Source organism: Magnolia sinica, chromosome 7, assembly GCF_029962835.1.
Source record: "Magnolia sinica isolate HGM2019 chromosome 7, MsV1, whole genome shotgun sequence".
In the NCBI taxonomy this organism is placed as follows: domain Eukaryota; kingdom Viridiplantae; phylum Streptophyta; class Magnoliopsida; order Magnoliales; family Magnoliaceae; genus Magnolia; species Magnolia sinica.
The window spans coordinates 49,843,863-49,861,470 of record NC_080579.1 but is presented as its reverse complement, the minus strand read 5'-3'; the positions used below and the strand labels follow the sequence as shown (position 1 = coordinate 49,861,470).

The 17,608-nt window shown below is 40.8% G+C and overlaps 1 protein-coding gene across 1 annotated transcript; it reads left to right on the top strand.

Moving 5' to 3' along the window:
• The first annotated feature begins 7,156 nt into the window (after nt 1–7,156).
• On the top strand, nt 7,157–17,032 carry LOC131251336 (uncharacterized). Its single transcript, XM_058252020.1, has 6 exons — nt 7,157–7,684; nt 10,269–10,354; nt 11,097–11,219; nt 11,347–12,168; nt 12,255–12,468; nt 15,932–17,032. Exons 1-6 carry the CDS (start codon nt 7,417–7,419, stop codon nt 16,486–16,488), a joined length of 2,070 nt encoding a protein of 689 aa, XP_058108003.1. The 5' UTR covers nt 7,157–7,416; the 3' UTR covers nt 16,489–17,032.
• The last annotated feature ends 576 nt before the right edge of the window (nt 17,033–17,608 follow it).

Genomic DNA, 17,608 nt, shown 5'->3' with positions numbered 1-17,608 from the left:
TTTGGAAACTAGTGTTTGTAGGGATGGGTCCACATATGGATGGGAACTATTTCAACGATCGGATTTAAACCAGTATGAACGTGAACGTTTACTTAAGCTTGGCTTGTATTTGTACTAAGTTTGGTTATACGGTAACACCCGAGTACTGTAGAGTATGGGGTGTTACACCGAAACTCCATATCGAACCTGGATCGTACGTCGAAAGTCCGATAACCGCAAAACTCTATAGCTATGACGGCATTACTGGACTTGACAACCCCCTCGAAAATCAAGTCTTAATTGTGTCTAGAAATGCACAACTTGAGCCCGGAGCAAAGTGTGTGAGAAACGTGAATATCTTTAGAAATAAAATCTGAATTTAAGTAAACTGAGTCGTGTCACTTGTGGGCCAAATATAAGGATCCAGATCGTCAGAATCTGACCCAAATACACCCTCGGATCAGAAGAAATTTCCCATACATGGCAATGTACTTGTGGCCCTGATCGAGTGACGTGATCGTTGAACTGAAATTGGTCCGTCATGGTCGATCTGTAAACTCGATCGGAGCAAAAACTTAGCTTGACCTAGATCCAATGTCAAGGAGCTTAAGTCCGACCGCACGAAGTAAAGGGGGCTCCAGAAGTGCTCCGTTGGATCGAAACAACCGATCTTTGGACATAACCTAAGTATACCATGGCCCTGGGGTCATTCCCATCAGTTCTGGGCCTATATAAGGGCCTTAAACCCTCTCTCTTATATTCCATACGAATTTTAAACCCTAAGAAAGAGAGGAGAGGAAAAGGAAAGGAAAGAGAGAGAAAGAGAGAGAGAGTTGGAGATTCATCCTGGGATTTGATCTCGTTGCTCCATGCACTTAGCTACCCTATCTGTATCACTAATCCGGCGTTTTCGACAACGTACTTGGGTAAGAAAACCTAACCCTAATCTGTTTTAGGGTTTCAGATAGTATAAGTTATGAAATAGCTAACCTAATTCATGCTATAGGTTGCCAATCCACTGTTGACAAAGACTAAGTGTCTAAAACGAATCCGTTACGTGTTTACCGGCGTAAGGTGCGGACTATAAACATATAGGTTATGGTTTTCAAGGCTTTCAATGTCGGTTAATGATTTATTACTGACGTAGGTGCTATTTCACATGCCAAATACGATGTTTATTTCGCGTTTCAGATATATATAAGCTATATTGAGTTTAATGTATTCCATGTATTTGTAGAAAGGGTCGTATACATATGGAATTTGAAAATTTATTTGTCATGATTAATTGTTATATGTTTATACTAGTCGTATGTGTAACAACTCCTTGGCGAAAGGATTTGCCCCAATACATGTTATGGCCAACATACGTCATGTATGATAAAAAGTGTAGTCTAAGTGTTTGTAAAAATGTCTGAATGAACTAGTAGTTAGTAAATTGTACTTTATATAATTGTTGAGATATGATTCTCAACTATTTTAATTATGTGTATGATTTCCTCCATGTATTTATGCTATAATGTCTGTTTAGGTATGAAATGTATATGTGTGAATTCATGTTTAAGTTGTATTTCCTCATATGTTCAAATGATTGTATGAATTGAATTATTGATTCATTGCTGCCTTGATTTTCTCATATGATTATCTGCTGAAGTTGAATGCGCTTGGGACTATGATATAGTCCAGGCAATCGGTAACAGGCCCTGATTTGGTGGCTGAGGTTGTTTTCGCCCCGCGGGACGTGTTCGATGAGTCCGAGCCGTACTTCGGTTGTCGACAGTGGTTAGCCCATACGGAGTGGTCGTGCACTTCATGTTGATCAATTCGATGTACGCTCGTACCAGTCGAGCTCGTCAAGTAACCCGATTGACCCGATGTATGTTCACCATATATGGACGCTACTGCTTAAATCTAAGGTACCAAACTCACCAATGGAAGAACCCCTTTAACCTTGGTACCTCGATCCACTAAGATTCATGAGCCAGACATGGTGGTATGAGACACCGTGGTCGAGCTGTCGGCCTACGCTGGGGTGACGAGTCTCCCCGCAGTGACCAGTGATGAACCCAAACTCGTGAGCCAAATACAGTGGTATGGGACACTATATTCGAGCTGTCGGCCTACGTCTAGGTGACGAGCCATTCGTAGTGACCTCGAGCATACTCTAAGACTGTGCTGAGGTGACGAGCCCACCGTAGTGAACAAGAGTATAAACCAGGCATACATCGAGGTGATGAGCCCTTTGTAGCGACCTATAACCGTAACATCGTATGAGATTTACTAGGACTGACGACCCTAGAATGGATCATCGTTGGGAATCGATATAAGGGAGGTACCTTAGCTTCTCAATCTTGTTATATGAAAAAATGGTCTAATAAGAACTCGGTAATCACGTCCATGTACCACATTATGTGTGCGTTTGGCGTAGCAGGTCAAGCACTAGGAAGGGTTGCATGCTGCGATCGTGAGATGAAGTCGTTGAGGGAGAGTACGCGAGGGCATGCATGATTATTTAATATCATTCTTGCATTAATAAGAGTATTTAGGGATGTTTGAATGTGCTGTTTTATCATTACTGCTTGACTGAATTGATAACATGTTAACCTTTGCTTTATAGCTCCACTGAGTTGATCACTCACTCCCACGTTACGGGACGGTGTTGTACACACCAACCAGACCCTGTTGTAGTTTCAGGTGATGGCGCAGCCTGCGAGGCGGAGCTAGACTTTAAGGATGATGAGGAGGCATTCTCATACATGCAGTATTCAGGCGGGTTTACGTAGACCGTTCTGAATTGACGGGGCTTCAGGGCTAATACTTTGTAGTAGACCACCACATTTTGACATTTTGTATTTTGAAATAATACTTGTAACTATTCGACCTGGTAACATGATCATACTTGGGAGACTCACAATCACTTACATACTTTATATACTTATCACAATCTTCCGCTTGCATAATGTAACTGTTTTTGGAGTATGATATATTGTTTTGGTATAATCTCATTCATGTTAAATGCACTAGTACGGACAACATTTAATCATCATTATCCATGTTGCATAAGTGATGCATTAGAACTCAGGAGTTGGGCCGATGCTCGACCTCCGATTTTCAGGGCGTTATAACAAGAGATACAAGAACTTACAATTCAGAAACCCTCATTTTCTCCTCTTCAAACCTTAGAAACGTTGAGGCCTTGATTAGAATACCTTAATCCTATAATTGCACCCATATTTATAGTGTTACACCCGCAATATGAAACTAATTGCGCAATTACGTAAAATCATGTGTACCGTCGATCTAAGCATTGAACGAGTAGTCCTCAATCAATCAAGCCTCATATGTTCGATTACTTGAACATGCTCAAAAAGTATCCAGAGAGTTATAAGTATTTTTAAATTCTATCGATTAATCGAGACTGTCTAAAATTATCCAGAGATTAATTTGTATAATTCGGGGTTCACTCGATTGATCAACCAAGGTTGTCGATCAATTGAACTCCTGTTACATGTATAAATTGAAAACATCTCACAACATTGTGCACATTAAAGGTCGGCCCCTAATGATGAATGGCCCACAACCAAGGTTGCCCTTGCATGATGGATGACAAACATCAGAGCCCATGTAATGAACTATCCACATCAAAGGTTGGCCCCACATGATGAATGGTGGATGTGAGGGAGACCAAAAAAACTTTCAGAATAATTACTCATGATGTTATAAACCAAATATGTTTTTTAACCTTTTTAAATGATAAGTATGTTGTTTACCAAACATACTTATTTACTGATTAAATAGAAACCAAGATAAGCTACTTATGATAAAAGTAGCTTATCTAAACTAACCACCCAAATGCCCCCTAGATATCATGGTGGGCCCTGATAATGTTAGGCATTCAATTCCCATTTGTGGTGTGGTCCACCTAGTTTTGTATATGCCTCATGTTTTGAATCTTATTCTAACACACGAGTCAAAGAAATTGATGGAGAGTGGATGTCACACAGATATGCAGTAGGCCCCATAGTTTTGTGCCACCCAGGCTCTAGGACCTGGATTGAGCAGGGCAAATTGGGTCCTACCCTCACAAGACCTAGCTAGAGATTGGGCTTTGTGAAGACCACACCATAATGTATGTGTTTTATCAATGCTGCCCATCCATTTTGACAAGTTAGTTTAGGCGATGAGCCCAAAAATAAGGTAGATTGAATGCTCAAGTGAGCCACACCACATAAAAACATTGAGGATTACTGTTGAAAACCTCTTGGGGCCACAAAAGTTTTGGATCAAGCTAAGATTTATGTTTTCCCTTGCATCCATGTGACCTCATAAACAGATTGGATAACAAATAAATATAAGTGGGCGATAAGAAAGTTACAATGGGGGTCATTGTTACTGCTGCTTCCTATGGTGTGGTCCACTCAAGCCTTCAATCTGCATCCTTTTAAGCTCTTGCTCTAAAATGATTTGTCAAACTGGATGAACGGCTTGGATAAAGCACATATCACATCACAGTGGGCCGTACAGAGCTACTTGACTGTTCCAAGCTCAAGGTCCAAGGGGTGGTACCCAATCTGCACAATGGAACTATCCTTCCTATACTTCCTAGAGCTTGGAACCATCCTGATGTATGCTTTAATCAACACCATCTATCCAGTTTTCCATATAATACAAAAAAACAAAGCTCAAGTGGACCATAAAACGGAAAGCAATGATGATAATGACATCCACCATTGAAACCTTTCTATGGCCACCGTGATGTTTATTTGCCATTCAACCTGTTTATAAGGTTAGATGGACTTGGATGGAAGCAAAACACTCAAATATCAGCTTAATCTAAAGTTTGTGCTTCTCCTTATAAAATTTTAACGATGGACATTTAAAGCCATATGTGCGGTCCACTTCGGCTTTGGATCCCGCTCACTTTTGGGCTTATATTTTAAAATGACATAAAAAAAAAGACGGACAGTGTAGATAAACCCATACATCATGGTGGGCCCCTTAGGACCCTGGCATGTTCCGAGCTCAGAAAAGGTTAGGGTAGTAACTAATAGAGCTGTACACAAGTAGACTTAGCTCGTTAACTCGCTCGACTCGACTCGAATCGAAACTGTGTTCGAACCAAGTCGAGCAATTTTTTGGGAGCTCGGAACATTTTGAGTCGAGTCCAAGCTGGACCTAGCTTGACTCGGCTCGACTTGGTATTGAGCTCGACTCGGATCAAGTTTTAATTACATATATAAGGGTTTTTATAAAAAAAAACCCTTATTCATCTGACCCTACCCATTTCGCCCAACCCAACAACCCTAACCCATTTCTTCATCCCTTTCACCTAAATCAATCACCTGACCCTAACCCATTTCTCCCTCTCTTTCGCCAAATTGGCCGTCCGTTCACCCAATACTCTCGCTGTTCTCCACTGCCTGACAAAATTCCTCCTTCAAGCATCTATTCGGACGATCTCCTTTCCTAAAGTGAGTCATCTCCTCCCCTCTCTCCTTTTTTCCCCAGTGAGTAGCGTCCGTCTGAGTAGCGAAACTTGACTCCAAAACTCAGCCTGAACTCGGCTCGAACTGGATCGAGCTGTTGGTCGATCCGAGCACGAGCTGCTATTCCAAGCTCGATGGCCAAGCCAAGCTGAGCATGAGCTAAGACTCATGCCGTCCGAGTCGAGCACAAGCTAGGCAAAGCTCGGCTCGACTCGTGTACACCTGTAGTAACTAATCTGCGTCCGTCTCCCAGTAACGGAAACGGACTTGCTATTCACCAATTGGCTAGTATTTGGTGCTCTGTGGGCCCGAACATGATGTATGTGTCTCATCCATGCTGTTCATCTATTTTTCCAGATAATTTTGTTGCATAAAACAAAAAATGAGGTAGATCAAAATCTCAAGTGCGCCTCACAGTGTTGATTGAACTCTCACCTTGAAAACTTCCTATGAAAACTTCTCGGGGCTATAAAAGTTTTGGATTAAGCTGATATTTGTTTTTTTTTTTACCTTCGTCCACGTTTGTATGAGCTGATCTACGGGTTAGCTGTCAAATAAACACTACAGCAGGCCTTGGGAGGTTTTTAATACTAGACATTCAATCACTACTGTTTTACCATGGTGTGGTCTACTTGAGATTTTGATCTACCTCATTTATGTATGAAGGTATTAAAATGATGTGTAAAAATGGATGAACGGTGTGGATAAAACACATAGATCATGGTGGGGCCCACAGAGGACCGACAACTAGCCACCTCACTAGCCAAACCGCGTCCCCAAGTAACAGGTTAAAAGGTTTCAACGCAACTCGCGTCCCATCATATTCCTCCACATGTTCCCCCTCTTTGTCCCCGGTGTGGCCCACTTGATAACCGTTAACAACCCAATCTTTGAGCGGGTCACGTATGCCCAGAGGGCCATACATAAAGTATGCCCAGGCTCGATCACACGTACGACACGTGAGAGACGAGTGTTGAGAAAGGAGAGGGCAAAGGAAAGAAGATCGATTCCAAAAGACAGGCGACGTAGGGAAGGCTATTCCGTAATTAAAGGCCTTTTACAAGGGCAATCCCAGTTGGCCCTTTCCCATCAGAATCGGAAGCGGATTGGCTGATGTACCTCACACCAGCTATATAACTGCTGTATTGGCGTTAGTAAGTTCCGTGGGTCTGATCACGAGGTATGTATTATATTCAAACTGTCCATTCATTTGGTGAGATCGTCTTAGGAATTGAGACAAAAAATAAGACATATCTAACTATCAAGTGGACCACACTGCAAAAAGCAACAAGGAATTGAACGTCTACCTTTGAAACCCTTTTTGGGGTCACGAAAGTTTTGCATCGATGTGAAATTTGTTATTCCTCTTTATTCAGGTCTTCCTGACTTTATGAACAGATTGGATGGAAAATAAATGTTATGGTGGGCCCTATGAATTGTTTAACAGTGAACATCATTATCTCCACTATGGTGTGGTCCTTATGATCTTTGGATATGATTCATTTTTTTGATAATGCTATAAAATGATCTATAAAAATAGATGAACGGTGTAGATATAATAAATACATCACTGTGGGGCCATCTAACTTTGATATCCTTTGAACCGTTCGTACAACTCGGAGCTCGCTCGAGGAGCGTCCGTGCTCGTCTTCGCACGACACGTACACCAGCCAATCCGCTTCCATCAGAATCCCCGCAGTTTCGAGGCGGTTCGGCTGGCCTTGACGCTGTGGACGAAATCCACGCCGTTAATCTCTATCCAATCTCGTTGCCCTAGGAGAGAGAAAATATAATATAGAGAGGGGAGAGAGAGAAAGTGCCGCCTCCCATTCAAATCCCCAGCATTTCTACTCTCTCTCTCTCTCTCTCTCTCTCTCTCGTAATTCATTTGTGTTTTCTTTAATTTATTGTAGAGAAGAGCCATTTTTAGGGTTAGGGTTTAGGGAAGAAGAGGATGGAAGAAGAAGCGAAGGCGGTGTTGTACGCCGGGTGGGATGAGGTGCTTGTATCGAACGAGAAAGGGAGGCGGGAGGTGCATTACTATCTGAAGAGATCGGACGGTGTTGGTTCCTCTGATCTGGCGGTGTTGGGGAAGGAGAGGAGCCTCAGGCACATGACCTACACCGTTCAGAACTCCTTTCTCCCAAGGACGACCGTTCATTCCCTCAAGCTTCGATCCAGAAGAGAAGTCATCGACTGGCTCTCATCCTTCGTTACACCAGGTGGGCCATCTTCCATCATGATCATCGTCTGCAATTTCATCGTCTCTTTTCTTTTTCTTCTTCTTTTTCTTTGGAGGGGGTTTTATTCAGTTGTTGTTCGTTTTCTCCTTCGATCTGTGTGCTTTTCCGGGGAATGGGATTCTGAGATATCTAGATTTGTTATTTTGATGATGGGGTTTGATTGGATTTGATGATGGGTTGGTGAGATTAGCGTTCGGAATTTCTTTTTCTCCTCGATTCTTCTGAAGATGACGTCTTTCGTTTATTCATTTTTCTGTTTTGGCCGGCAAGGTTTATCTTTTTCTTTTCTTCTCGGGGGCGTTTGGCAGCGTGGGTTCTGACGATTTGTGGGGATTTCGGTTTTTTTTTTTGGTCGTTTCCTAACATCGATTTTGAAGGATTTGGATTTGGATTCCTCTGAAATTCTTCAAAAGAGCCCTTTTTTGCATTCCCACTTCAAAGCTGATTTGCAAAATACAACCGATTCCACAGGATTTTGAATCCACGCTGCCAAACGACTTTAAATTTGTGTTCTGGTGAGTTTGGATAGAAATCTGGAAAATGGTTTTGGGGATTTTCACGCTTCCCAGCCTTTGGTTTTTGTTAGAATCAATAGCTGTCCCAAATCATGATGAGAATCGTTTCTGGTCTGAATAGCGCCGATTTTTGTTGTATCTTTGCAGGATTAAAAAAAATAAATAAATAAAAAATTTCAAAGGAGGTATGGAGTGATTTTATGAGGAGAGTTTGCTCTGTATTTCCATGGGATTGCTGCAAAGGTTTACCAACTTCGGAGAGGGGGTGCCTAACCTGTGTTTGTTGCACGGGGAAACCTATCTTGTTCAGCCGCCTCAGAAAATGGAACAAATGTAAGGAGCTTTGCTGGCAAAATCGCTCCCGGCATATACTCAAAACCCTAACCACAAGATCTGCTCCGTCTGATCTTGAGAACCTGGATCTCTCACTGGCAGATATTGGCCAGGTTTTGGTTTATTTTGCCAGTATATTTCTGCCATGTTTGGCCTTTTAATGGCCATTTCCCATAGCCATAAATCCTATATTGAAAGCTGGAATCTTTTCCATTTTTTTTTTTTTTCTTCTGAACAGTCGGAAGTCAGTTCTGTTGAATCTTGAATTACTAGGGTTGGCTCATTCTTCATGCTTACCAGCTGGAAATCATCCAGGATTTGAAGAATTTAAGGCCCTTTTGAGATTCGTAGGGCTTTCAAGGGCTGCACATGATAAGGTTCCCTGAGTGCAATGGGTGGTTTATAATTTGTTCTTCTGAAAATCACAACCGTCTGCTTTTTTCCTTTTCTTTTGTTTTTTATGCTGGCATTTTTATTTGTTTCTTTAAGAACCGTTTTCACGATGTTACTGTAATCAAGAAAGGAACCGGTGCCGGAACTTTCCTCTCTTTGTTCGAGCTTGTTTTTGTCTACATCGGTTCATTTTGGCCGAATAATTTTGTACCAGTGAAGGTACATGTTGTCCTGTTTTGGCACTCTCTTTCCATTGCGGTTGAGCTAGAAGGTTTTGGTGGAAAATTGTGGAGAATTTTGTGATTAAGCAAACCAACCATTTTGGCTTGCATGTCTTATGACTTAACAAGCTATTTTAAGTAATAAAAAAGACACTCAAATTGAGGTGGGGGCATATGAAACCCACTGTTGTTAAAATTATTTTTTGGCTCCTTTTTGTTATCTTCTACTCTAGTATGAAGAACAAGTGTCCATTTGAATGGAATTAGCAGCTGTGTTCTCAACAATCTCTTCATCCTAGAAAATATTGAAGAATGTAGTTTTATATGAATTTGTCTGACTTGTATGCATATATTTTTTTAGGATTGTTCCTTGTTCCTTGGTCCTTGGGACAACTGTTCTGTCATATACATATTGTGTTGCATTATGTGCCAACTGCATTTTTCTTTAATCTGCACAGTTTGATGGCCTGTACTCCCACAATTCCATTGCTATCTCTTAGAGGGAATTTCTTGAATCAATGAACTGTGCAGGCCCTGAAACAGAATGGGTTGATATGGCGACCTATTGAATTTCCAGATGACTTGACTGCAAAGTTCATCCATATGTGCTGTGACCAGGTTAGTTGAGGATATGACTGCAGATTTGGCCAGTCTTATGTCGGGGTTTCCGTGATGATTGTGGGTTTCGTATTGTGATAAACACAGCATGTTGTTATTTTTTTAAGAGTTTGAACCCCTGATATGTAAACTCTGACGACTGTTTATCTCTAAATGCTTCAGTTAATTAGTTCTATCACACCAAATTTCAGTTCTCATGCATCAATCACAATGAGCTAGTTGATCTCATGTTGCTTTATTTCTCATCACATGTTTTTCCATTCTGTGAGATGGAATTTTAGTGAAGCATGTATGCTTTAGAATTATGGCTAACCCTGCTCTCATGCAAGGATCCAGCCTTTTCATTGGTTTTTTTTTTTCAATTTTTTTAATTTTTTAAACTTTGAAATGGGACTGTTGTGTGTCCGCAGTTGATATTGTTTAGGTTCTCCTAGTGTGCCTAAATTCATTGTTTTGAATTGTTACATTGTTTTATTTTTTCAGGTTCTGTTCCTTATCGGTCCTCCACCTCAGATTATAGGGTTTTAGATGATGAAGATGCTTGCCCTGAAGATGTCCCAGCCTCTAAGGTAGGCAGAGAACAAGGTCATCCGTTTACCAGAAGTCATTGTTTCAAATAGCGCCTGTATCGTACGCTACGTAGCGTCCCAAATAGCGTAAATCCCCTGTAGCGTACGCTTCAGGGGTCATAGCGTACGATACAGCTACGTAGCACGTAGCGTCTGTAGTGTAAGCTACAATGTAATTTTTTACTATTTTACTATTTTATTATTTTTTCAGGTTTTCTTTGTTTCTAATGTTGAGAAATGTGACACTTGTATTGTACTTGATACTTTAACCTATGAGATTTTTATTTCTTTTCATAATCGTGACTTGTGGTTTCAATTAGACATTAATTAAAGTGGTTTGCGTAGAAAGTTGTTGATGTGATAATTATTTGATTTGGCTTATATATGTGGATTGTCTTTTGATAATTGATAACTAATAAATTTTTTGAACATGCTTATAATTGATAAAATGAATCATTTTTTAGGCATTTATTATATTTTTTACTTTTTTTTTACTATTTATTATATTTGTCCAATTTTTAAATTTAAAAATAGAAGTATTGTGTAGCTTACGCTACACGCTAAGTATTTACGCGACACGCTATAAAGGACTGAGTGCTACGCATCACACTACCGCTATTTAAAACACTGCCAGACATTTTCAATGTTTGTTTACCGTTCTGGAATGTAGGAGTCAAATTACCTTGTGAAGCAGGTTGATTCATTTATTTTTTCCTTTTCATTTCTTTTATTGTTTATTCAGGGTGTTTCTTCGAGGAAAGTAAGATACCATTCTAAAGAATTTTCGTGGATAGGTTCTTCATGGACATGTAGGAAACGGCGAAGGCATTATCAGTCCTATTGTCGGAATGGATTTCGAATTTCTGTAAGCACATTCCAAATAATTCCTCTTGTCCTTCTCCCTTTTGGTATGACATATGATTGGAGCATGCTTGTTATATTATTGTTATCTAATGTTTTGTTCCTTGTTGGCTTTTACCTTCTCCCTTCAGGTTCATGACTTTGTATATGTCATGGTCGAAGAGAATAAGAGATTGGTTGCATATTTAGAAGATTTGTATGAGGACTCAAGAGCCAACAATATGGCTGCGGTACGATGGTTTCACAAAATTGATGAGGTTGGTATTGTTTTGCCTCCTGATTTTAATGACAGAGAGATTTTCTTTTCTCTTTGTCTTCAAGATCTCAGTGTTGAATGCATAGATGGGATAGCAACGGTCCTCAATCCTCAGCATTATGAGAAGTTCCTGAACGAGACAACGCACACTCTCTGGGAACCATACTTATGTTACAGGCAGTTTGACAACGATGATGTCAAGCCGTTTGACATCAGTCAGGTACAGGGTTACTGGAACCAGGGATTACTCAGGCACATGTACACGTTGTCTTCGAGGAGTAATTTGAAGTCAACTTCTTCTGACAGTTTAAGTTTGGAGGGGGATGGCCATGCCAATTCTGTGCAAAGTAGGCCCAAAAGGAAGAATGGGTTGAAAAATGGTAAGTCTGATCGGCCCCACAAAGTGGTTGCCAGAGAGACAGCAATGGATTTTGAGAATTCCAATGGTCTGAGTGCCATCACTGGAGGTGAAAGGCATCTTCCAAGTGTCAACCCTGCCACCTGTTTGCCAAGAAAGGTGGTTATCAAGCAGAAGCCTCAGCAGCTGCTCTCTGTCGGTTGTCATGTTGAAGTGCTTTCACAGGATAGTGGAATTAGAGGATGTTGGTTCCAGGGTGTGATTCTCAAAAGGCAGCGAGATAAAGTGAAAATTCGCTATCAGGATGTTCTAGATGCAGACGGAACTGGAAACCTGGAGGTAAATACATGATCTTTTTGTTATATCTCACGGCCATGAGTGCATGGGATTTTCCTCTTATCTGATAAGTGCATGGTTTGATGTAGGAATGGGTTCTAGCATCGAGAGTTGCAGCCCCTGATGAGTTGGGCATCCGATTGTGTGGAAGGACAACTGTTCGTCCGCATCCACCATCTAAGGGAAGAGTTTCATGGGGCTTTGATGCTGGGACTGCTGTGGATGCATGGTGGCATGATGGCTGGTGGGAAGGGATTGTGGTCCGCAAAGAATCTGAAGATAAGATCCATGTGTATTTTCCAGGTAAGTTAATATCCCAACAATGATTACTATGATTGTTTTTTGAACTTCATGATTACTATGATTATACCATTCCAAAAACAATATGATACCAGATGATCCTTAGAAAAGCTGTAGTAGTAAACATCAAGGTTTTAAATACAAGTATCATGGGCATATTGGCTTCTCCAATTTCCCTTCCAATGGAGGCTGATACAGACCTGCATCAGCTGTAGAGGTTTGTATCTGCCCCACATTGGACCCCATATTGCATATTGGAGGGGGATGATGTGGATATGGTTGCATCATATCGGATATTTAAGACCATGATCGACAGGGATGCTCAGAGAAACTGGATGAAGGTTGTGAACATAGATGCCCATCTCCAAGATTTAAAACCTAAATCTTAAAAGGATGTTTTGAATTTGGACCCCATATTGCATTGGAGGGGGATGATGTGGACATGGTTGCGTCATATCGGATTTTTAAGACCATGATCGACATGGTTGCTCAGAGAAACCGGATGAAGGTTGTGAGCTCACATAGATGCCCATCTCCAAGATTTAAAATCTAAATCTTAAAAGAAGGTTTTGAATGCTAGGTTTACTAATTCAGAACATAGAATTCTCTACTCTTCTAACTTGGTCCCAACTCCTAGGGCCTGTTTGGAATGGTTAAGAACCTTTACTCTGTCTCCTGTGTGCATGTACGTGTGCGTGTGTTAATTTTGTCCAAAAATGAAATGAATCTTAAAAGGTCGGATGTTGGTTTTGCTCAAACATTCTCTCAAAGTAGGAATATGTTAAAAGTGGCCCTTGTTTTGATTGGCTCCTGTTCCCATTTGAGGTGAATTGGAAGGGGCCAATCCTATATCACACAGGAAGAAACAAGTTCTTAGGCTCCATGAGAAAAAAATCTGAACTTGTATAATCAACCTATCTGCTAGCTTTGGTTATACAACAGTGTACTATAAGGCTGGTACCGTTATGAGCAAAGGTATAAACCTGGGTTTTTTTAAATCAGTCAGATAGAGTGCCAATGCCATTTCCCATATTTTATTATTATTATTTTAAAATAAACCACTACCTTGTTATTATGGTATTTACATCCTGGTACCTTTTCTAAAAAGGTTTTCATTAAGCTAGCTAATTAATTAAGTAATTTTTGTTAAGGTCTATGTTAGATTTCTCTAAGGATAGTTCAAGTAAGTGGGTTATTCTTTAGTAAATGATGAAACTACCCTCCCAACAAGAATGCTTTATCAGAAAACAAGAATTAAAAGTTATAAGGCTGTTGTTTATAAATCCATCCCACAATTGGGGCATGCGTGAGATTTCGGATGCCTCACGAGGCTGGCCCAACAATGCCCTGACCCAGTCCAGTGAGATCTACCACAATGTTCTTATGCTTTATCTAACACATTAATATGTCCTCAGAGTATTTTGCTGATAAAATGTACCAAACTGTGCTGGACTTGTGGACCATAAACTTGCACCAATGCTATGCAGATGTGGCATACTTGTACATTCAATGCAGGCAGTGAAATTCAGGGGCCTTTCCATGTGCAGGACATGACCAAAAAAGTTACTTCAATCGGATGATCGTACGCCGGTACGCGTGCACCAGTGTCCACGTCGTGGAAGTTGAATGGTCATATTTCTGCATTCCCGGGAACAGATTGGATCACCCAATTAATATAATTTTTGGTGGCATGACTTTGTACGATGGAACTACTCTCGGATTATTTTCATGAATTTCATGTGGTAAGGTGGGTATGTGCACATTTGGCTTTCACCGTGCTTTGGTAGTATAGGTTGTGGCTATGGACAAGAAATGCCAAACGCTTATTTGTGCAGTTCAGCCCTTCTGCCCCCACCACATGATAATCCAACCTATTATCCAGAAGTTCCCACTGTAGATGTGCCAAATTTAAACAAAAAAAAATGTGTTCAAAGATCCTCAGTCCTGAAGAGGTGAGTTACGTGCTAAGTAAAACAGGTGTTTCAGATTTGTGTACCATGTCAAGGGGCTTGCCCCTTTATCCCCACCACATGATGAACCAGGCCTTTCACCTATTTATCATGATGTCTTCTAGGTGAAAGGCTCACATGGTGGAGGTCAAGGGGAAAGCCCCTCGACACAAGACCCAAATCATTTGCAACACCTGTTTCACTTGGCACGTAAAACACCCAAGCTGTGTTGGGTGCAACCAAGCTGTATATGTGGGATCCATTCTATCCATCAGATGATAATGCTTTTGTTCACCAAATATTCAGAAGATCATCCCCAAAAAAGTGCTCATATGGGCAGCTCCAATGGTACAAATGTTAAATTGCAGCGTGGCTGGCCTGAGATTTGAATCAGGCTGATTTTTGCATCGTCCTTTCATCATTGTGAGCCACAAACGGGTTTTATGGAAGATAGTGGCCCCACATACAAACATATGGTTGGTGTTCCATCTTCATCATTCCCTGTTGTGTGGTCCACCTGAGTTCTGTATCTGGTTGATTGTCCTTAGGCTTATAATTGAGGAGCACACTTGATGGATGTAGTGGATGAGACAGATGATACGAACCAACATACCTTGGGCGTTTTAGCTGCTGCCTGAAAATATGTCGTCAAGTTATTCCAAAATGGTTATGTAGTTGTAACGGCCATAACGTAATAGTCATGGTGGTTACTGCTATGGGGTCATAACAGCTGTAGCCATTACAGAAAAGAATGGCCTGTAACAATCCTTTAAATTGTTTTTATTTGAAAAAAAAACAAGCTGTGACAGTTGTTATTGTAATTGTGATGGGAGGGTGCACCACAATAGGTTTTTGTGGGAGGGAGTAAATACACTGGAAGAGTATGCCAGTTTATCTTTAACTCAAATCAGAACTAAGTTACTGAATCCATTATTCAGAAATGAGATCAGGTGAACAATCCTAACTTCTGATTAGTCAATACTATTTGTTAAAAAGGCAATCTCAACAAGAGGGCAGTCTTGTCATTTACTCAATCTAACCTGTTAGAGAAATCTAATGGAAGGTATCTTAGTGAAAATTAGCCAAGATTAATAAGGTAGCTTAATAAAAACCCTTCAAAAAGTTACAGGGATGTAAATTTTATAATAATTTGGTAATTGTAAGAAATCCCATTTTATTATGATGATTGTAATTAATATTTGTAACTGATCCTTGCCATTCCTATATATTGAACAAAATGTCTTTCGATGATCTGCCTGACTTGATCATGGACATGCTTGATGGTCTATGTACCTGTACCCTTGTGTACTAGCACCAACAAAGAAACCCGTCTCACATACTTTGCGTAAGCAATGGTTGAAAAAGGAGATGATCCGTTTTTTGCATCATCACTTTCGATGTGTATGGTTACTCTATGATAAATAGGCATGGTATGACAAAAAGAAAAAGAAAAAAGAAAGAAAAGATGAAGCTCAAACCCAACACATTTTGATATATAAACTTTTCTATTTTTGCAGGAGAGCGACAGACGTCGACCTTTGCTTGTGGTGATTTGAGACGTTCTCAGGAATGGGTGTGCGACAGGTGGAATATTATAAAGGAAAGGCCGGACCTAGCGAGTTCAATATCACCCAACCAAGGGAGGAATTTCAGTGATAGTGGTTATCCAGTTGAAGCATTGGTCCTTGACAGGAACAACCTGCATGTGGAGAACGTGGCGCCTGCAGGCAAGATGGCACCGACATCCAAGGTCAGTCCTGGGAGTGAATCTCCTTTGGCTGAGAAGAATGGGATGGGAGTGGAAATGCCAGCTAACCTCGTCAAAGATTATTCATTTGCTCAGTTGAAATGGAATTCATCATCGAAAAAGAGGAGGCGGGGTAGAGAGAGTGTGGGCAAGGGCAGGCAGAGTGGCAGTGGCAGCAGCAGCCATGAGGACATGGAACCACTTGAATGTGAAGGTTTTTCAATTCCAAAGTCCATGAAACTGGATCATGAGAACTGCAAGTATGGAGGGGATCATATGTTTGTGGCATCCATACCACGTCTAACAAGCTTGGTCATGTCTCGATGATGGTTGCTCCCATCTTTTTTGGTTAATCCCTAAAAGGTTGTTCGATGCTCAAGGGCGAGGATTGTAAAGCTCGTTTTGGCAAGATCCCCCCTTCAATGCCGTTCAACCCACGGAATGTTGATGGCAGGATGGATGGTAAGATGCAAGTGGATTCTGCTGAGGGGATTGGGGTTCTCCATTTTATTGTCCCTGGCTTAGGTTTTGTCGTTATCATCATATTATCAGGTCCTCTTGTAAAACATGCCGCCATCATCATCATCATCATCAATCACAGCAACAACAACAACATAACGAATGAGTTGTATGATTCTGTATTTTGTATGTAATGGAAACACTCAGCCTGCATAAAGGAAGAGTGATGAGGTTAGATTTAATTGAAATCACGGTTTTTGGCCAATGGAAAATGGTTAGATCGTAGGGGCACTCCTTATCCTGAAGACGTGCATGCATTACCTGTTACACCAATTGAGCTGTTTTTGAGTTATTGGTTTTGGTAATAAGTTTTCAGACCAGGGATGATGAATTTGAAGAGCAGTTTGTACAATTTTCACTCTTCTTCTAGTGGCTCCTCATAATTGCATGGGCGACTGTGATTTATTATTATTTTTTTTTAAATTTTTTTGGAGTTTTATTTTTTGGGGGTATTTTTGGCTACATCATATTGGGTATCAATGTGTTACTGAGATTGCAAAACGAAGATGAAAATGAATATGACAGTACAAATTTTCACCATTCATTCAATTAACCCCAAGTTGAAGGACGGCTAGGATTTATGGATCCATTTTGATTTTGCACAAATATTCCATCCAGAGAGTTGCTTCACCGTATGTGCCTTGAATTTGCCTCATTTCGGTTAGACGAGTCTGATCATATCAACTTCAACAGAGAAGAAGAAACTAGTTGGATGATGGCTCGCTCACTAATCATTATTAAAACGCAATAGTGAGGGCGATGGTCTGGATGGGTCGATTTGTTGTTTGGTCCTTGTATTGTAGGGGATGGATGGTATGGTCGCATTCTCGTAGCTAAAGAAAGCAACATAAGGTGGGCCCCGCCCGCATGCATCCAAATACGATGTTGTGTGTGTAGGGACGGCCGGACCTGTCCACCTTTTGTTTTA